General features: G+C 42.8%; 2 protein-coding genes across 3 annotated transcripts in view; one reads left to right on the forward strand and one right to left on the reverse strand.

Moving 5' to 3' along the window:
• The window catches only part of npas1 (neuronal PAS domain protein 1), a 48,726-nt gene extending 40,727 nt beyond the window's left edge, over positions 1–7,999 (forward strand). The window contains exons 6-12 of one of the 2 annotated variants that reach the window (XM_085130390.1): positions 1,338–1,512; positions 1,661–1,773; positions 2,133–2,329; positions 2,511–2,617; positions 2,822–2,969; positions 4,287–4,399; positions 4,484–7,999. In XM_085130390.1, the coding sequence (XP_084986516.1) occupies positions 1,338–1,512; positions 1,661–1,773; positions 2,133–2,329; positions 2,511–2,617; positions 2,822–2,969; positions 4,287–4,399; positions 4,484–5,586 (1,956 nt within the window). In that variant the 3' untranslated portion in view covers positions 5,587–7,999. Of the gene's footprint in view, positions 1–1,337; positions 1,513–1,657; positions 1,774–2,132; positions 2,330–2,510; positions 2,618–2,821; positions 2,970–4,286; positions 4,400–4,483 lie in introns of both variants that reach the window. The other variant, XM_085130389.1, reaches the window with a different exon arrangement.
• Positions 8,000–14,397: 6,398 nt separating this feature from the next.
• On the reverse strand, positions 14,398–20,933 carry tmem160 (transmembrane protein 160). The gene is made up of 4 exons (XM_085130391.1): positions 20,600–20,933; positions 20,380–20,404; positions 16,420–16,512; positions 14,398–15,692 (listed from the first exon to the last, which is right to left on the reverse strand). Exons 1-4 carry the CDS (start codon positions 20,819–20,821, stop codon positions 15,376–15,378), a joined length of 657 nt encoding a protein of 218 aa, XP_084986517.1. The 5' UTR covers positions 20,822–20,933; the 3' UTR covers positions 14,398–15,375.
• Between the last annotated feature and the right edge of the window lie 302 nt (positions 20,934–21,235).

The raw sequence follows: 21,235 nt of genomic DNA on the forward strand, positions 1-21,235 counted from the left end.
ATTGATTTTTCTTATCTTGGACTTTCTCAGTAACTGCATTTATTATTGTCTTGATGCTATCAGATATTAAAATCCTCAAATATCTATCCAAATATGTTCCCAGGTCAGCATGGTCAGCCGTTCTCGCATGTTTTCAAAGTGTGACAGTAGCACAGTTGTTACGGGATAATTAGTTTTCGAGTCTTGCAAGTATGCAGGGCAGCCTCTCCATATGGTGCCCATCAAATCTAGTATTTAATAATATGTTTAGTACAGGTGGCGCAGTTGCAAAATGTGGCGCCGTCTCCCAAGAAATTAAGGCCTGCGTGTCTGGCGCTGAATAACATAAGGGGTGATAAAAACTCGTCTGTCATCTCCCCTCACTCGGTGGGGTTTCCTACATCTTTACCCCTCTCCGTTCCCTCATTGTCGATCGCTCTTATTTGCCTGCTCCCGCCTTCCTGTTCCCCTTCTTCCTCTCCCCCGGCTGTGATGTCCTTGAGGGCCTGCTGAAGCTCCCATAAAGCCTGCAGTAAATGGCTCTAATCCGGTAATAAATGGCTGTGTCCTACAGACAAGGGTGTGAGGCTGCTGCAGCCACGGCTTTATCAGATGGAATAGTATTGGCACACACACAAATGCGCACACACACAGACACACACATTCACAGATGTAATGGAACCTGCATAGATGTGTGTAAGCATGCATGCCCCCCCCCCCCCCCCCTTTTCTGCTTCTCTCTCACACACACACTTATTCATGCTGCTTCAGATGGAATCACACCTTCTTCAATTGTGCCGCTTTTATGGATGCCATGCAAGAGCAGTGCCATTATTGCCTTTAAATGATTAGAGATGCGACTATGATGCATTATGATGATAGGATCATATAGAGCTGTATGAGCTGTTACGCTGCTGCCTGCTGGGATAGACTGTAACTGAATGAAGGAGCCGGGAGGGACACGGGGAATAAGAAGTATAGTAATGTGACCTTTGGAGATAGTTGGAGTTCACCTGTTTTTAATCAGCAAATACAATTGATTTTTATCTCCTCCTGGTTTTATTTGTGTAGCACTGTAGTCACTTGATCCTCCGAGACAGGACTTAAATGTGTGTGTGTATGTGTGTGCGAGCATGTTGGTGGGGTGGCAGGTGGGGCTGTCTTACATCCCCTCATTCCTTGTTCAGTTGTAACCCAGAGCGGCACTTTCATTTTCCCGTCATAACATATATTGATTTTTTTTTCAGTGCACGTGTGTGTGTGTGTCTGTGTGTATTTGTAGGCGTGTGCTCGCCCACGTATAGTTATTTTTGCACAAAGCTTCTGGTTTTGATTGGTTTGTGTGTGCTTCTCTTCAGGTGGAGCTGACCGGCAGCAGTGTGTTCGACTACATCCACCCAGCGGACCACGTCGAGATGGCGGAGCGGCTGGGAATCAGGCCACATCTACGGGCCGAGGCCGGCTGTCACACAGCCCCTGAGAGCGCTTCCAGCTCTGCGTCCACCTCCTCCTTAGCTGGTACCCCTGAACCCGGTACTGTCATGGCAAGAAAGCAGAAGGAAATATAACAAATACATAATATGATTTTCAACAATTCACTGTGTTCAAATGGCATTATTAAGACAAAAGTCAAATAAAAATATTCTTGAAACAGCTAATGTTATTTTCTCATCCCCAGCAGCTCCATCCAGTCCTCATTCTCCTGCCGACGATCCACCCGAGCGTGGCTTTTTTATCCGCATGAAGTCCACGCTCACCAAAAGAGGCCTGCATGTCAAGTCTTCTGGATACAAGGTATGAGAGGAAATGCGTCACCATAATTTGAGAACATATTATGCATTCCTTAGCTTACTTGCATGTGTTCGGAATAAAATAACAATTTGGGTTTGTGTTGCTGGTGTTTCACACACACGCACAAGGTGGTCATTGCCAGTATATTTTATGGCTGTGACCTTATTTCGCTCTGAACCGCTCCACGTATCACAGTTTACTGCGCTCACTGCTAATATGTCCAAGTTTATTGCATATTGATAAATGCTACGTTTTCTAAATCAGTGCATCAAACAGCTCTGATTCCACCTGATCTTTATTTAGTAATCCTTTTATAAACTGGCTTGTGCGTATGAGTGCATAAGAAAGACTGTGCTTGTCAGGTAATCCACGTGACGGGACGAATCCGCTGCCGCCCCGCTCTCGTCCCGGGCTCCACCCGATCAGTGCGTCGACCGATGGGTTTGGTTGCGCTGGCGCACACTCTCCCGCCCTCCACGCTTAATGAAGTCCGCATGGAGAGCCACATGTTTGTGTTCCGAGTGAACATGGACCTACAGGTTACATACTGTGAGAACAGGTAATCCATCTATTGTTTTGCCTTTTGGGAGTCGCTCTATCTTTCATGTTTTTTCATGAGGAGCTGGCAGAGCACCCAGCCAGTTGGTGGTGTTAGCACACACATCTGCTTCTGTTTGGCTGACAAATGTGTGTGTGTGTTTTTTGTTTGTTTGTTTTTTTCTTCCTCCAATGCTCTACAGGATCTCTGAGTATATGGATCTGACTCCAGCAGAGGTAGTGGGACATACCTGTTACCATTTCATCCATGTAGAAGACCTGGAGAACCTCCGGCAGAGCCACGAGGACTGTGAGTCACATCCATATGGATACGTATAATATATGATGTTCATCCCCATCCCTCTCTTTCTTCAAGTATCTAAACTTGGCAGTGCTGCTACAAGAGCCTGTTGAAATCTCCTCCTGTACTGTTGTTAGAGGCGCCCTCTGCTGCCACCTTCATGAACTGTCAAACCATTAACAGGTTTCTTTTCTTCCCATCTTTGCTCCTTAGTGCTAAGAAAAGGCCAGGTAGTGACTGGTTATTATCGCTGGCTCCAGAGGAGAGGAGGGTACCTGTGGATCCAGTCCACTGCCACCGTGTCCATCAACCACAAAGCCCCCCACGAACGCAACGTTATCTGGGTTAACTACGTCTTGAGGTCAGTAGAACCTGAGCAAAGCTGAAACTGCCGTTTCTCCACGAGTGCTGTTAGGAAGTCATGTTATGTATGCAGGCATCACACTGTGTACAGAGACCCTTTGAAGGGATAGCTGATGAAATGTAGAGGGATTATTGGGATAGGGAGGTTCATTTATTCCAGCATGTGAGAAAACTGGTAAAGATACACACGAAACGAGGAGATCAAAGCAGCAAACCACTGCCTAATTAATGTAATGGTTATTTTTGATTTTGTTATAAATCTTGAAAGATTGGCTAAAATATCATTAAATTCTTCTTATTCTTTTAATAGATTTTTAGATTAGTTTGAATTTGCTAATGTTTCTGACAGTTTCTATGCGTCACGACCAACATACAGAAAAATTTGCGGCTTCAAAAACCGTACTTTTTCTTTCAAAATGTTCCTCATTCGACAGTGAAATGTTTATTTTATCTTGTGTTTTAAATAGTAATTAGTAAAAGTTATCACTTTTTCATACCTTTTGCATTCGGGTTTTTTCATCCTCCATAATGTTACTTTATGCATTATTCTATTGTTATTTAATGCTATTATTCTGAATAAGCAGACACCCTGTTACAGAAAGCTCCAAATCAGATTAAGAAAATTTTGAAAAACCTTGCACCTTGATTTCTTTTTAAATATAAATTACCCTTTAAATGTCGTATTACCTTTGTTTAAGGCTTTGGTGTGTTTACCACGGAGCGAGCGCGAGAGAACACAACAGAACGCGCGCATAGCAGCAGAGCAGTCAGACAAAAACAAGAGGAGTAGGCTGAATTTCAATGCTAATTGGACTGAAGCTATATAATTACAACAAATGGATGTCAGAATTTTGGGGCTGAATGGTGTTTTAGTTAATTAGTGCTGTAATTACAAGAGCTCATTAACTTCTCCAACAGCCTCCTCCTTGTCTGAGCTTAACTGTGTATAGGTGGGCTGCTGAGTGGAGCATTTGTGTGTGTCTGTGTGCATCTGCGTGTGTTTCGGGGGGTGCGGTCTGCCTGTGTGTCTGTTTGCATGTGTCAGTGTTTGTGCATGTGTGATAAGGGCTGTTGGAAGGAGTGAGTGTGTGTTAGATGGAGGTTAGAAGGGTGTGAGGCAGTTTGGCTATTGGAGGTAGTTATTAGGCTGATTATATGTTGTTTCCATCTCTAAGTATTCACTTAAATCAGCATAGCATTCCTGTTTTTTTTTAAAGTGTAAGTGGCTTTAAGTGGTAGATGATTTGTGTATACATCCAGCTTTTCACTCTCTCCCTTTCTCCTTTTTCCCATTTTTTCACATCTATCCATCCAGTCGAACAGAGCTGCCCGACACTCCCCTGGATCTGCTGCAGCTACCAGAGAGCATAAGAGCAGAGCGACTTCGAATCAGCTCGTCCCCGACCGACGGCTCCACACAGGCCCGAGGTACCACACTACATACATTGCTACCTTACTGTGACGTCCCATTGATGCACTCGCCCGTCTCATAAAAATCTCCTTCCTCCTCAGGCTCGCAACCTGTGAAGAGCTCAGTGGGGAAAAGCGACCCTGACACTAAAGGCAGAGACAAATTCACCACCACGGCCATTCAATCAGAGGACAGGAGGAAGCGCCTGCTGAGATCTGACCCGGAGGGCGCACCTCCCGAAACCCGTCGCAGACTGGAGGAGCTCCGTCACACGGAGGAGAGTGTCTCTGCCTCCTCAGACCTGGCGAGCGAAAGCGACGGGGAAGAGGAAGATGAAACCGAGTGGGATCAGGGAGGTGACAGCGACAGATTGAAACGGGAAGACAGCGGAGGAGGAGGTAAACAGAGCAGAGGAGGAGACACCCCGACGAGAGGGGAGAGGGGAGGGAGGGTGCACAATGGCCGGGCTGTGATCCAGCAGCTGAAAAGTGTAGTGACTCCATCTCCCCTGCCCGGCAGCCCAGGCATCAAGACTGAGCATGAAGCCCTGACCACCGGGGGGCGCTGGGGATCACACACTCAAACTTCCACCTCGCACACACACACCACTCAGCCCCAGCCCTCGCATGCACACACGCCCTCCAGCAGCCTCAATGGTGACAGCCCCACCACCCCGATCCCGGACTCCTCTTCCAGCAGCGAAGCCCCACCGAAGGGTTTGTTCACTCCCCCGTCCCCAGCTTTGTCCCCCGCCATGCCCGTGTCCTCCCCGTTGCCCCGCGAGGACAGGGCTGTGTCGGCGGGGGTGGTCAGCCGGAGCAGTGGCGGTAGTGGTGGTGTAGGTAACGGTCCTGACTTTGAGCTGCTTCAGAGACTGGCTGCTGGAAGTGCAGCGGGCCGGGTCCTCTTCCACCCCCTTGCCCTCGGCCCGCAGGGCCCTCAGAGCCTCTATGCCCCAAGCACTATCCGCTACGCTCCACCTGAGCTCCCCCCTTCCCACCACCACAGCACAGGACACAGTGATGGCCTGCAGCTACGCTCGGACCACCACAAGGGACCCCCACCGGCCTTCTTCCCCCACCTACAGCGGCTGGCCGGCCTTCCACCCTTCAGTGGTTTCTCCCCATCTGACAGCCCCTTCTCCTCTAGCCTGCCCTTCTGTATGAATGGACTGAGGGGGGCTGCGGGCACAGAGGAGGACTGAGTCTCAGAGGGGAGGATGTGAGAGGAGAAAATAAACTGAAGGAGAGAGCGGAGTGACAGGACGGAAAGAGAGACAATGAAAAGGGCAGGAGAGACAGAAGTGGCAGTAGATTAAACCTCTGAGGACGTTACTAATTGGACAATGAGTTGAATAACTGCAATCTAAAGTGTGTGACAAGCCGCTGCCATAGGATTTTATTATGTCAGCCTGTTGTGTACAAGTGACAGTGACTCTCAGAGAAACGGGGACATGGAAACTTTTGACTGGTTGTCCCTCAAGACTTTTCATCTTCGCGACAACAACAAACTCTGCTCTGTGACTTTCTCTAGATGACTGTGTTGATTTATGTGTCTCTTCCACTCAGAGAAGCCATATTGTACATAGAGAGAAAACCATGACGACCCTCAGCTCACATCCTCACCGTCAATGTCCGTCACCGCACATTAACCCAATTAACCCTAAAACCAGTAGGAAGAGATGGGCACTCGTCTGTAGGAATAAAAATGACTTTGGAATATAAATTTTTATTATTGCAGTATTATACAAATCATCTCTTTCAGTGGGCTCCGGGTGACAGTTTGATTATAGGGTTTCAACTTAAAATAGGTGGAGACAGCTTTTTGGTGTTTTGTATCGATACTTAAAATAATAATATAAAACAATAATATTGAAAAAAAGATCCAAGTATTCATCGATTCAGCCATACTAAAAGCACACTTTTGGGACAAAAGTATGATTAAAGTAGTCCCAGACATTCCATTATATATAAGGGAAGGAAATGCAATGCAGACAGGACGCTATTTGTATTGTTTGATTATAGGAAGGCGATTTGTTTAACTGATTATGACTTCTAGTGTATCATGACAATGTACAATGCTGCAGTTGTGTTTGTGTATGAAAGCCATATTCTTGTTTGTTTTTAGGTTTATATTCTTTTTCTTCACCAGGTGAAACCGATTGGGAAATTGTTTAAAAATACGACTGTTTTAGTGGATGAAAAAAAAATGTGAAAATGCTTTAGGAGGGGAAATGTGCTGGACAGAAGTGTTTTTATCATTTAAACATGTGTTTTTTTTGTTTTTTGTTGTTTTTTTCTGAGCACTTACCGAAATTTGTTCTGGTGTGAACTCTAAAGCACTTCACGGTTCGGCGTGTGATCCTGTTAAAACAGAAAACAATGCAAGAGCGGCCGCTAATATCATAGCCTGACCACGGTATGTGGAGTGGGGGTGGGGGTGGGGGATATAAATGCTCATTTAGAAAGGCAGGTAAATAAACAAGACCACATGTGGTCATTAAAATGTGACCGTCAGAGGTCAATAAAACAAAACAGAATTGTTCTGGTATTGGTTTCAGTTCAAGCGAGTCAACTGGAGATAAAGTTTTAAATTAAAAAGTGGGGATATGAAACACTTTAAATTTCAGTTTCATAGCAATTGATTGGAGCTCCTCTCAGGAAAAACAAAACACTTTTGACATGGAAAAAATGAAACAACTAAAACAAAATTATACGTATATGTGTAAGAAAATCACGACTAAAATAAAAAAGAAGAAGAAGAATTCATAAATAATAACATTTGGAAATTTCACCCGGCCAAACTCATCAGGAAAAATAAGTGAGAAGAATAAAATTTAACCAAGATATGCAGTGATATAAGCTGTGAGAGAGATACATTAAAAACAGTCTAGCACTTTGTAATAAGGTCGTCTGATCTGCCATGTTAGCCAAATACATGTAAATTTATATATACAGCAATTTGTTGAAAGCCAAGCCTTCTGGCACTATTTTCTTTTTCCTTCTTCTAAATTGAGATTATGATCGACAGCCTGATCTGAGGGTTCGCTTTATGGAACCCCTCATATTGTCACGTCTGACAGAGGCGGGGTGGGGCTGGGTGGGGGTTTAAAAAAAAAAAGACAGGGGCGGGGGAAAGGGTGAACTACACACCCATACTACAAATATGTGTCAGCGCACATATTCTCGGGTGTTTACTGGTATAATAAGTGTGTGTGTGTGTGTTTGAATGTGGGCGTGTTCGCCTGTTAAAAGTGTGTGAGTTTGGATTTTGTTTTGTTTTGTTTTGTTTTTGGGTTTTTTTTGTTGTTGTTGAATTAAACGGCTAACCCCTCGCCCATCACTGTGAATCTAACATTATTCTCCCATCTTTGTGAATACTCCACCCACTCGTCAAATAAAATGAACAAATGTAAAAATAATAACAGTGATACAGATGATGATGATGATAACAATAAAATATTCCAGTAGAGGAGCACAACTCAATGTCGGTTGTTTCTTTCTTGCTTTTGCAGGCGTGGAGATTAAGCAGTTGTGATATCTGAATTTTTAAATGTGTTGATGCTTTCGATTTCTACATATAGCTCCTTGAGATTTCATGTGATTTAAACAGATACAGTTTTTTTCTGCACTCACATTTGTTAATTTTTTTCATTTAACATGCATATTCTGAGTACTTAGAAGACAAATGCAGAGAGGATGTGTTGAATCTTGCACAGTTCTTTATTATAATAGATAGATAGATAGATAGATAGATAGATAGATAGATAGATAGATAGATAGATAGATAGATAGATAGATAGATAGATAGATAGATAGATAGATAGATAGATTGATTGATTGATTGATTGTGCAGGTCAGACAGGACATCACTTGAGTGTTAGTTGCTTTGAAATAAACCCAGAAGCGCAGAGAGTGTCTCACTTATAGGTGTTCATGCATTACCACGTGTGTGTGTACATTGGCCGTTTGCTTGCATGTCTGTCTGTGTGTGTCTGTGTCTGTGTGTGTGTGTGTGTGTGTGCGTGCATTTCCGTGAATTTGTGTGTGTTGTCTGAAGCAGCCCCAGGGAGGGGCTCTGACATTGAAGACGGGTTAAATCCTGTTTTACATTCAAGTGGCAGGCCCTAGTTCATTAGAGTGAGGATCATTCCTCCTCAAGACCAAAGGAAGCGCATACTAAACAAGAGCAGTTGTTGGGGAGAAAATGCCATTGTACGTGCAAAACCGTATGTACTGTATAAGTGGGTGTGTGTGCTGATGCGCCGTGAATTGAGTTACAAAATAACCTTTCTTCTTTATCTCTTCTTTTCTATGGAGTAACATCTTTATAGAGGGAAGTAAAGGTGCGGCTTCTGCAGATTAAATCACCGTGGGTTATTTGTGTGTGTGTGTGTGTGTGGCGGTGGCATTTCTCCTGACTGTCTTCTTCTCAGCCTGTCACTGAGCCACCTATACGCCCTCTCTGTCACTAACTTTGATGGCTTATCTTACCCCTTGAATTAGAGTCGTGCTCCTTGGGGAAATACCTTACCACATGTAAATGGATTTGAAAAAAAAAAGTACAAATATGGAAAGGAATAATAGCGTGAGGGACGGAGGGAGACAGCCAGACAGTTTCCATCTGACATGGGCTCACTACACTTCTCAGGCGCTCTTTTTCCCTGATTCTTTTCTACCTCTATGATTTTCATCTTTGTCATTGTTTCCCAACAATCACCCCTTTCTCCTCTCAGCCAGGAGAAGGCCAATCCATACTTAATGCAGTTCTTAAGGCAGATCCTTTGATCCGTACGTATGGCATTTAACACCTGAAAGCAGATGAGCACTCGGCGCTCAAAATAAGCAGAGGTTAAGACTCCAACTTTCAATGCTGAGAGCGTAGATGTGAAGCTGAGGTTTGGAGATGTATGAGGCCAGACCTGGACTTTGGGGTATGTTGTGCTGGCGTTATGGTTCCTATAGCTGCTCTGGGTCTGGCGTAGATGGTGTTTATCAGTGAGGGCGCGTCTCCTGCCTCTGGGCGCACTGCCCTTTAGACGCGCCAGGCCTCAGGAGCCTCCTGCATGCCAAACAGACCTGTGCAGTCAGATGCAGCCACGGAGGAGCGAAACGGAGGTGGGAGGGGAGGGGAGGAGAAGGGAACGTGAGGAGGAGACCAGAAAGAAAGGACTTGAGGGTGAAAGGGTAGAAGAGGATCTGAGGAAGAGAGCTGAAAGGGGCTCAGGGAGGAGGAGGTGGTTGTGTGTGTGTGTGTGTGGTGGGGGGGTGCTCGTCACACTGCTGCAGTAGCCATCTAGCCTAATCGCACCCTGCATGTGAAACACAACTGCTCCAAAACGCCCTGGGAATCTGCGAAGGAGAGGTGGGAGGGAAGGAGAGGACAGCCGGAGTGAAGAAGGAGAGGAGGAGAGGAGGAGAGGGTGACGCCGAGGTGAGTCTCAAGAGCAACACTTTGTGTCGATAGCTGGGAGATATCACAGACCTTCGCCCTAACCCAGTCAGAGATAGTAATCACAGACAAAGCCCCCCCATGACTAACACCCCCCCCCCACACACACACACACACACACACACACACAACCACATGCTGCCCGTTTGAGTTCAGATATTCACACATGCTCGCCGATGAGCAGCTCGTTATAAAAATTATTCATGTACAGCATGAATAGACGTCTATGTGTGCACGGTCAGTTTTTACATCTTTTCACTCCTGCTGCAGGGAGCCTTAACTACAACCTCTGACAGCACGTATACATTATACTGTGCGCTGTCTGCATGAACCAAAAAAATAATTAAAAAGCACTATACACGTTGAGATTTATGTGGCTTGATAATTTGCTGCAGCTGAAGGTTTTTGATTTCTTAAGATGCAGGAGAGAGATGTTTACACATCTCCCCTTCTCATGTATGCCGGCAAGTATTTATTCACAGTATGTGTGCGCTCTCCATATTAGCGATTTTTTTAAATGGCGCCAGCTGTTAATCCTGAAGTCACTGAGAACATGCCCTTCGGGGGATTTATAATTGATCAGTTTCATCACATTTTAAGAGATTCAATTCAATTCAATTCAATTCAATTCAATTTTATTTATATAGCGCCAAATCACAACAAATGTCGCCTCAAGGCGCTTCATAGATACAGAGAAAAGCCCAACAATCATATGACCCCCTATGAGCAAGCACTTTGGCGACAGTGGGAAGGAAAAACTCCCTTTTAACAGGAAGAAACCTCCGGCAGAACCAGGCTCAGGGAGGGGCGGCCATCTGCTGCGACCGGTTGGGGTGAGAGAAGGAAGACAGGATAAAAGACATGCTGTGGAAGAGAGACAGAGATTAATAACAGATATGATTCAATACAGAGAGGTCTATTAACACATAGTGAGTGAGAAAGGTGACTGGAAAGGAAAAACTCAATGCATCATGGGAATCCCCCGGCAGCCTACATCTATTGCAGCATAACTAAGGGAGGATTCAGGGTCACCTGGTCCAGCCCTAACTATATGCTTTAGCAAAAAGGAAAGTTTTAAGCCTAATCTTAAAAGTAGAGATAGTGTCTGTCTCCCGAATCCAAACTGGAAGCTGGTTCCACAGAAGAGGGGCCTGAAAACTGAAGGCTCTCCCTCCCATTCTACTTTTAAATACTCTAGGAACAACAAGTAGGCCTGCAGAGTGGGAGCGAAGTGCTCTAATAGGGTGATATGGTACTACAAGGTCATTAAGATAAGATGGGGCCTGATTATTTAAGACCTTGTATGTGAGGAGCAGGATTTTGAATTCAATTCTGGATTTAACAGGAAGCCAATGAAGGGAAGCCAAAACAGGAGAAATATGCTCTCTCTTTCTAGTCCCTGTCAGTACTCTTGCTGCAGCATTTTGGATTAACTGAAGTCTTTTCAGTGAGTTTTTTGGACATCCTGATAATAATGAATTGCAGTAGTCCAGCCTGGAAGTAATAAATGCATGAACTAGTTTTTCAGCATCACTCTGAGACAGGATATTTCTAATTTTAGAGATGTTGCGCAAATGGAAGAATGCAGTCTTACATATTTGTTTAATATGTGCGTTGAAGGACATGTCCTGGTCAAAAATGACTCCAAGGTTCCTCACAGTGTTACTGGAGGCCAAGGTAATGCCATCCAGAGTAAGAATCTGGTTAGATACCATATTTCTAAGCTTTTCAGCGCCGAGTACAATGACCTCAGTTTTATCTGAGTTAAGAAGCAGAAAGTTAGTGGCCATCCAAGTCTTTATGTCTTTAAGACATTCCTGCAGTTTAACTAATTGGTGTGTGTTATCTGGCTTTATGGACAGATAGAGCTGGGTGTCATCTGCATAGCAGTGAAAATGTATGCTATGTCTTCTAATGATGCTGCCTAGGGGAAGCATGTATAATGTAAACAGAATTGGTCCTAGCACCGAACCCTGTGGAACTCCATAATTAACCTCAGTGTGTGAAGAGGACTCTCCATTTACATGCACAAATTGGAGTCTATTAGATAGATATGATACAAACCACTGCAGTGCAATACCTGTAATACCTACAGCATGTTCTAATCGCTCTAACAGAATATTATGGTCAACAGTATCGAATGCTGCACTAAGGTCAAGAAGGACAAGCACAGAGATGAGTCCACTGTCAGAGGCCATAAGAAGATCATTTGTAACCTTCACTAAAGCTGTTTCTGTGCTGTGATGAGCTCTGAAACCTGACTGAAACTCTTCAAATAAACCATTCCTCTGCAGATGATCTGTTAGCTGTTTGACAACTACTCTTTCAAGGATTTTTGATATGAAAGGAAGGTTGGAGATTGGCCTATAATTAGCTAAGACTGCTGGGTCTAGAGATGGCTTTTTGAGTAAAGGTTTAACTGCAGCCACCTTGAAGGCCTGTGGTACATAGCCGATTATTAGAGATAGGTTGATCATATATAAGATCGAAGAATTAATCAATGGCAGGACTTCTTTGAGCAGTTTTGTAGGAATGGGGTCTAAAAGACACGTTGATGGTTTGGAGGAAGTAATTATTGAAGTTAACTCAGAAAGATCGATTGGAAAAAAAGAGTCTAATTTAACATCAATGGAACTAAGAGTAGCTGTAGATAATATTACATCTGTGGGATGATTATTGGTAATTTTTTCTCTAATGATAAAAATTTTATTTGTGAAGAAGTTCATGAAGTCATCACTAGTTAACGTTAAAGGGATGGTTGGCTCAAAAGAGCTCTGACTTTTTGTCAGCCTGGCTACAGTGCTGAAGAGAAACCTGGGGTTGTTCTTATTTTCTTCAATCAGTGATGAGTAGTAAGCTGTTCTGGCTTTGCGGAGGGCTTTCTTATAAAGCAACAAACTATTTCTCCAGGCTAAATGATGATCCTCTAAATTTGTGACACGCCATTTCCTCTCCAGATTACGAGTCATCTGCTTTAGGGTACGTGTTTGAGAATTATACCACGGGGTCAGGTACTTCTGATTAGAGACCTTAGTTTTCACCGGAGCTACAGTATCCAGAGTCGTACGTAGTGAGGAGGTGAAATTATTAACAAGATAATCGACCTCTGTTGGGGTAGCGTTCAGATAGCTGCTCTGCTCTGTGTTGGTACAGGGCATTGACGATGATAACAGTGGCTGGATTATATTCTTAAACTTAGTTACAGCGCTTTCAGAAATACATCTACTTTGATAAAGTCCACTCTCCACTGCTGCGTAATCAATTATTGTAAATGTAAATGTTATCAAGAAATGATCAGACAGGAGAGGGTTTTCAGGAAACACTGTTAAATGTTCAGTTTCTATGCCATATGTTAAAACAAGATCTAGAGTGTGATTAAAGTGGTGGGTGGGTTCTTTTACATTTTGAGAGAAACCAATTGAGTCTAACAACAGATTAAATGCCATGTTGAGGCTGTCATTTTTAGCATCTACATGGATGTTAAAATCACCCACAATAATTATTTTATCCGAGCTCAGAACTAAATTAGATATAAAGTCTGAGAAATCAGACAGAAACTCTGTGTAAGGCCCAGGTGGACGATAGATGATAACAAGTAAGACTGGTTTCTGAGTTTCACAGCTGGGGTGGACAATGTTAAGCATCAGGCTTTCAAATGAATTAAAGTCTGTCTTGGTCTTTCATTAATTAATAGACTGGTGTGAAAAATTGCTGCCAAACCGCCCCCTCGACCTGTGCTTCGAGATTTCTGGTAGTTAGAATGACTCGGGGGTGTTGATTCATTTAAACTAACATAATCATCCTGCTGCAACCAGGTTTCTGTAAGGCAGAGTAAATCAATTTGTTGATCAATTATTAAGTCATGTACTAACAGAGACTTGGAGGAGAGAGACCTAATATTTAATAATCCACATTTCACTGTTTTACTCTTTGGTTCAGATGTGGATACTGTATTGTTCTTTCTTTGTAAATGTTTAAGTTGTTGTTGCTGGTTTTTAGTTTGTTTTTTGTCTTTTTGGAAGCAGACACAGTCTCTATGGAGATGGGTTTTTGGGGGGGTAGCAGGAGGAGAGAAGCTGCAGAGAGGCGTGTAAGACTGCAACTCTGCTTCCTGGTCCCAACTCTGGATAGTCATGTTTTGAGGGGTTTAATAAATTTGTCGATATTTCTAGAAATGAGAGCTGCTCCATCCAAAGTGGGATGGATGCCATCTCTCCTAACAAGACCAGGTTTCCTCCAGAAGGTTTGCCAATTATCTATGAAGCCCACATCGTTTCTGGGACACCACTCAGACAGCCAGCAATTTAAGGAGAACATGCGGCTAAACATGTCACTCCTGGTCTGATTGGGGAGGGGACCAGAGAAAACTACAGAGTCCGACATTGTTTTGGCAAAGTTACACACCGATTCAATATTGATTTTAGTGACCTCCGATTGGCGTAACCGGGTGTCATTACTGCCGACGTGAATTATGATTCCTCTATTATGAAACTCTCCGTACACCAACAACAAACATCATATCTTAGGTCTCATTCGATGGGTCATTAAAGGATACGCACTGATGTAACTCGACAGATTTCTTCTTGCTTTATTACTGTATATACAGTAGTGCACAGGAAGTCGTGCATAAAAAAAAAGTAAACAATGTTGAACCCCATCTCCACATCTGCATTCAAACTGATCAAACAAATGATCAACAACCCTTTACATCCATTAAATAAGCAATCATAGTGATTATAGTGTGGAATTCACTCAGAAACATGGCTACAGCAATACAGAGTGTGTGTAAATAATCACAGGAAAGCCTGTGAAAAATAGGCTTTGCTTCTAAAACTGTAGTTACTAAAGTTTCAAACTAAAGCGACAGAAGTGCTATTGCCCTTCGAAAACAAAATAATAATGAAAAAAAAAAATTAAAAGCCCTCAGAGATTTTTGATCAAAACAAAATTACAGACCTGAAACACACACTCCGCAGTCCTCCTCGTAGGTCTCGCAGTTTATCACATCCAGCTTGTTTTAGTTCCACACTTTCAAGAAAACTTCAAGTAGTCATTCACAGTTAATTATACTGAATAAGACAAACAGCACCCAACAACAGTTGGCTGTGAATGAGGATTAAAATGATATAGGACAGCAAAGAGTAAACTTGAAGAAATAATGTGGCGTTCTCGGCGAGTCTTTGCAGAATGTAAAAAGAAAAAGAAAACAATTCAGACTGATGACGTAAGAGACTCAGCTTATAACAAAACTTACAAAATGTTGATTTATTTTCGATGGTAGTTAAACTACCCAATTACCAGCATGTTTCACAAATTTCTTCGACCAGTTTTCAAAAAGGTCTTAAAAGTCTTTCCCCACATTAATATTCATCTTGATAACAACAGATAATAAGATCGTATCTACAGACTCACACACGGCCTGCATATGTAGGCTGCTTATACACGCACGTGTACACAAAATCCACACACATACAAATAAGGGAAACCCTGAATTGGAGCAGCACACATGCACAGCTTTCCACTCTGCATTCCTGGAAGACCTCTACTTGTTTTGCCCCTTGCCGTCACTGTCCTCGCTGTCGTGGGGGCCACGGTAACCCCGGTGTTCGCGCCTCTCCCGGCACTCTCGGCACTCCTCTTCATCCTCTCCCTCCTCTCCCTCGTGGATGATCTCCACCTCTAATCGGCCGATGTAGAGCGATACAGCGCAGAGCCAGAAGAGGGCGACGCTGCCCACCACAGCTCCTTGGAACAGCAGTGCTGGCACAGACAGCAGCATCATCCTCCGCAAGGCAAAGAGGCTGCCAATATACGAGGCACCGCCAAACGACACGCACGCACCTCCCAGGATAAAGAAGGCTGAGGAAAAACAGATTGACATGGTATTATTGTAGAAACCCAATTAATTTCCTCATAAGTCACTGTAATTAAAGCTGGCATGGAGGCAGGTTGAATCGACTTTTCCTTTTAATTATTTAGATGAAAATAAAAGATTAAGTGGAAGATTTTCTGGCAATCAAACTTATTTCAGAAGTTAAAACCGTTCCCGTGATTTAGCATTGAGAATACATCAAGTAGGTCAGCAGCTTTTATTTTGACATAAATAATACCGTGCTCCTTCGATTTACTGCTGTGGCTCGAAAGTTTTGTTTTCAGACAGTTTTCAAATATTCATGTCCATCAGCTGTCAGTTAATATTGATTCCATGAAGGTCTTCTTTAATAAAATTTTAAGTGCCTAATCTCACGTGTCAGGTAATGATGATGTTGGTAACAACTAGATATCAAGGATTTTGACTCGGTTTCAAGTCAATTGCAGGAATCCTTGTGAAATTATTCATATTAAAAGTGCAGCAAGTGCCCATTACAAAGTTTTCTACTTCGCAAAAACAGCAGACGTATGTTTACATTTTTAGATAAAAAAATATCTTCTAGAGAGAAACAGAGTTTAAAAATCCTCTTGATCTTAAATTTAGAGCTGCACCAACCGTTTGTTACTTTATTTAAATTATAAGCATATTTTACAAACAGGCTTAGGCTTAAATGGTCTGGTTTTCAGCTCTTCTGCACATAAAACTATCCCGTACCATATCCTGCTTCTCGTCCCACATCACTTTGAACGAATGCGATGACTCCGATCCCGGTCGCCAGCAGACCGTTCCTGAACCACGAGAGGAAGCCTGCAGAATGATCAAAGGCAGAAATAAACAACTGACATGTTACAGATAACCAAAATCAATCACGCTGTTTACTGTAGCTGCATACTGCAGCCTAATTACTGCCCTTTAATCTGCATCAGTTTAACAACACCAGATTTTGATGTTTAAAAAAAGAAAATGATGTTCAAACAACATATTTGTGATAAAAACAGTGGCTTGCTCAGATTATAATAACTTAATATTCAGAAACAAATGCTTTTAACTCTTGGTTTAAACTTGAGTGCTGTCCCACAGTGGAGACAGAAGAGATGGACATCCTCGCAGCTCTTCCTTACAGCAGGAACCAAACACAGTTTGCACACCGAATCCTGACATGAGGTGAACCCGGACAAAGCAAACAAACTGTGTGTGTGAGCAGGGGGCATAAACAAAGACTAATTTAATAAGGACACCAAATCCTTAACGGAAGTGTGACAACTAATGAGGTCTCATACACCAGACATGCAATAAACCCAAACCCCATGAAGGATACGATGCTCTAACTGTTCAGAGAGGTGCTGATTCAACTATATGATAATTTTGTAGGGTGTAGTTTGGGGTGCTAATGAGCTGCTGTGTGCAGATATAAACAAAATAACAGAAACGTAATAAAGTATAGAGCCATGCAGTTTAAAAGGACCACAAACTGGAGCTGAATCAGCACTTAATGAAGGTCAGATGTATTACAGGACTGTTGTATTTAGACTCGGCATAGTGATAATTATTTTAACTTAGTGGATTCTCATAAGCAAGGACATGACTGCACTGACATACTGCATAATGTCACCAGGGTTAGAAGTGGACCAGTTATGCCTTTTCCTTTTACTGTGTCACAGGCTCTGTATACATTCATGTGGAAAAGAGCATTTCCAGGGCCTCAGAAAAAAACGAGCACATCCTTATTACCTCCACGAGAATTAAGAGCGCAAGCAGCAGCCAGGTGCTGCTAATCAAATGCACTTAACTGATCACCAGCAAATATGTGCACATCTTTAAAAGCAGAGGTTTAGGCAGTTTGCTGGTGTGGAGCATTCAGGCGTGTGTAAACACGATGCCATAATCTTTACAACAGTGAACAGATTTATTCTGAGCAAATGCAAAAACCCAAGTGCTACATATGCCAGACTCTACAGGCCTCGGTTAGCATGTTAAATGTTCCCACCCGCCTAACATCTGAAGGAGAGGACAATTATCCCAAGCACAGCAGAAAATGTCCAACTTTAAATCTATAATGTCAGAAAAAGAAATCCAGACCTCAACCTGATGGGACCTGTGCTGGGAAAAAGAGAGCTGTACATAAACGAATGCCTGTAAACTTGAATTTACTCAAGTAACACTGTAAAGACGAGTGAACCAAAATTCCTCCAGTGATGTGAGAGACTGATAAAGTCACACAGATGGTGATTCCTTCAAGTTTTCCTATAAGCTCCTGAATCAGAGAGTGTACATAGTTTTTCACAGACCTGTAAGCTGTTGTGGCTCCAAGGTTATAAACATGTTTGCCTAAGACGTGAAGGGTTTGAACTTGGAACAAACACAAACGAAGCCCCAATGGAATTCACAAGCTAGTGTACTCCTAGTCTGGATAAAGTTGCAGGAAGAAGAACATTTGGTGTAAAATCTGTGCCAAATCAAATATGCAGATCCATCCTCTGTGGCGACCTCTTGGGAAATAAAGGAGCAGCTGAAAATACCTGCGCTCCATGTGCACTGTCTCTTGTGACGGTGGAGGTTCATGTTTAACACGGCCAAAATTTCAAGTATTAAGGTCACTGTATTGTGCCTGTGTATACTGCTCTAAAGGCTTGGTTTCAGTCAGTTTTCTAGTCTGACCTCTGCATGAAGAGCACAGCAGCTCGACCCACCTGCAGCCTCCAAACTTTCTGTCTGCACAGAGCACCAAGTATGAAAAAAAGCTGGCTTAAAGGGACAAAAAGGATATTCTTCTTTTTTTGTAATTAGCCAGATGTAAGCATTAGAAATGTCCACTTTATTCATTACATGCATTTTTGATTTGCCAGTTAATTGTTTAACTTAAATGTAATCTCTGTTAAATACTAACCGTATACTGGAGAACATACTGACCTACCAGCCCTATATTGTAACTCTCTTCTAAAGATTATTCGTGCAAGACATTTTTCAGGTGCCACTGTAGATACAGGTTGGATTTCGGGAAGATGTTTTGTGTTGTTTGAGCCCAGTCCTGCAGCAGCTGAACTGCTTTGCTACGCTCAATCTCTGAACATGACTACAAATGAACCTTAAAGCATTGCAGTACATACACTCATCATATGCATGAATGTCACTGCAATGTTGGGGCTTTTACTTATTTTTCTGAACTGTTCTTTTTCTGCGGTGGAATGATTTTACAGCACACATTTTTAATAACGTTTAAAAAAAAAACAAAAAACTGGGTGCACAAATTGTATGTATTTAGGATTTTTTATATCCACACAGAGTCAAAACTATACCGATAGACTCAAGTAGATACATGTATACTCACAAATATTTGGTTAAATGTCTCTTAGCAGATGCATTTGCTTGCCACCAGCAGGTTTCTTTCATAATTCTTCATGGATATTTTACCACTTTTCTTGATAGGATTGGTATGTAACCTGGCACAGACCTGGCTTTTAAGTGTAGTCCACAAATTTTCAGTAGAGTTGAGGTCGGGGCTTCTGGAAGGCCATTCCAGAAGCTCAATGTGAGCCTGATTTATCAAGTCTAAAACCAGTTTTGGAATCTTAATAAGTTCAAGAACTGTAGTCGTCGGTCTTCATTATTCCAGTGCACCAGTACCACTGACTGCAAAGCAGCCCCAGAGCATGATGCTGCCACTAAGTAACTTGATAGTTAGTACAGTGTTTATAGGTTTGAAAGCCTCACCTTTACTCCAAACATACCTCTTATTATTGTGACCAAACGGCTCAATCTTTGCCTTGTCTGGCTATAAAAGTTTTCCCCAAAAGGCATTTGGTTTGTCCGTGTGGGCAGCTCCAAATTTCAGTCAAGCTTGAAGGTGGTTATTTTGGAGCAGTGGCTGCTTTCTTGGTCAGCATCCTCTCAGCCATCAACCATCCTCTCAGTCAGGTGAAACGGGTCTTCTGGCAGTTTCTAGTTCATGGCAGACCTGAACCTCTTTGGTTCCTGGGTTGTTCCTAAACATCTTAACCAGTTGCCTCTCATGTGAGGATGAGGGTTTAGGTCTTCATCCAGAGTTTGACAAAGTGGTGACAGATCTGAATAACCTGTGCCTACAGACAATTGTTTGATCCTGGAATGTGCAGTTCTTTAGAAATGACTTCGAGAGACTTTCCTGACTTGTGTACATCTACAATTCTTCTTCTTAGATTTTCTCTGCCTTCCTTGGACTTTTCCATTGTTCTAAATACTGGTCTGTCCAATGAGTGCTGTCAAAAAGAAACTACCAGTTACAGTAAATCACGATCACTAATGAGAAGTAAAATGTTCTTAGTCTTTTCAAACTAAAAGACACTGGCTGTCTCTATTTGAGGCTGTACATATGCTTCTGACTCTGTATGGACTAAAGAAAATCCTAAATAAATTCAAACCTGTTTGTCAAAGCAATTAAAGATGTGTGCTGTACAATCATTCCACCCTCGAAAAAAAGTTCAAAGAAATCATTAAAAGCCCACCCCCCAACCACACACACAAACCCCATGACATCCACACCCGTGATAAAAGCATAACTTATTACACTTTGAGTCCAACACTGACTGACCAGAGAAGAAACATACAAAAGTTCCTTTTGCTCCATGCTGCAGTAATCCTACAAGGGTTAGTATGAAAATTGGGACTACAGCCTGTATTGTGGAGCAGCAACGTTACCTGTTTCATGGGACTTTCTCAGCATCTGAAAATAAAAGAAGAAAATCTATTAGCAAAACTTACTTCCTCATTTGTTTACAGTTTCACGACGTTCAAAACAATTCCATCTTACTTCCTTCAGATAAGGGGAAAGGAAAGAAAAAGCGGCTCTGCCATTAAAATTACACAAAGCTCACTACTGGCTGTAACACAACTACTGCATCATTAGGATTAAACTCACCAAAGCGTCGGCTTTGTCGAGGTCTGTGAGCTGGTACTGCTGCTGCTCCGGCCCCCGGCTCTTCCCCCACGGCCCCTTATCCGCGACCCGCTGCCGGGCTGAGCCGTGCAGTCTCCGCAGCGTGGCACCGGCGGCCGGCGGCCGGACCTGCTTCACCAGCCGGGCGTAGTGACACACGGCCTGCGGCAGCTGCCTTCTCATGAACAAAGTCAAGAAAGCCATTACATCACTAACCACTGCTAGCTAAAGTATGAGCCGAAAGAAAAAACACAACACGACCTCCGCATGCCCTGTGAACCCTCAACGACAACCCGGAAGAGTCTCAGGTAAAGGCGCAGTAAAAGGTAGGCAGAAATGAAACAGCGCCACCATTCGTCGGAAGACAAATATATCTATCTATATCTATATCTATATATATCTATCTATATATAGATATAGATATAGATATAGATATATATCTAGAATAGAAGACATCTTTGTTTGTCAACATAAGCACGTGCGGAAACAGAAAAGTAAAGTAAGGTAAAGAAAAATAGAAGACATCTTTATGTTTCATATCTATATATATCTATATCTATCTATATATCTATAGATATATAGAGATTGAAAATGTGACGTCATTCAAGGGTAAAACCG

This window comes from Neolamprologus multifasciatus, chromosome 14 (genome assembly GCF_963576455.1).
Source record: "Neolamprologus multifasciatus chromosome 14, fNeoMul1.2, whole genome shotgun sequence".
Taxonomy (NCBI): Eukaryota; Metazoa; Chordata; class Actinopteri; order Cichliformes; family Cichlidae; genus Neolamprologus; species Neolamprologus multifasciatus.

Coding starts and splice junctions, on each gene's coding strand:
- tmem160 (XM_085130391.1), bottom strand. CDS start 20,821: ATGGCTTTCTTGACTTTGTTCATGAGAAGGCAGCTGCCGCAGGCCGTG. Junction 20,405..20,599: donor TCGACAAAGCCGACGCTTTG/GTGAGTTTAATC, acceptor TTTTATTTTCAG/ATGCTGAGAAAGTCCCATGA. Junction 16,513..20,379: donor GAGAAAGTCCCATGAAACAG/GTAACGTTGCTG, acceptor ATCATTCTGCAG/GCTTCCTCTCGTGGTTCAGG.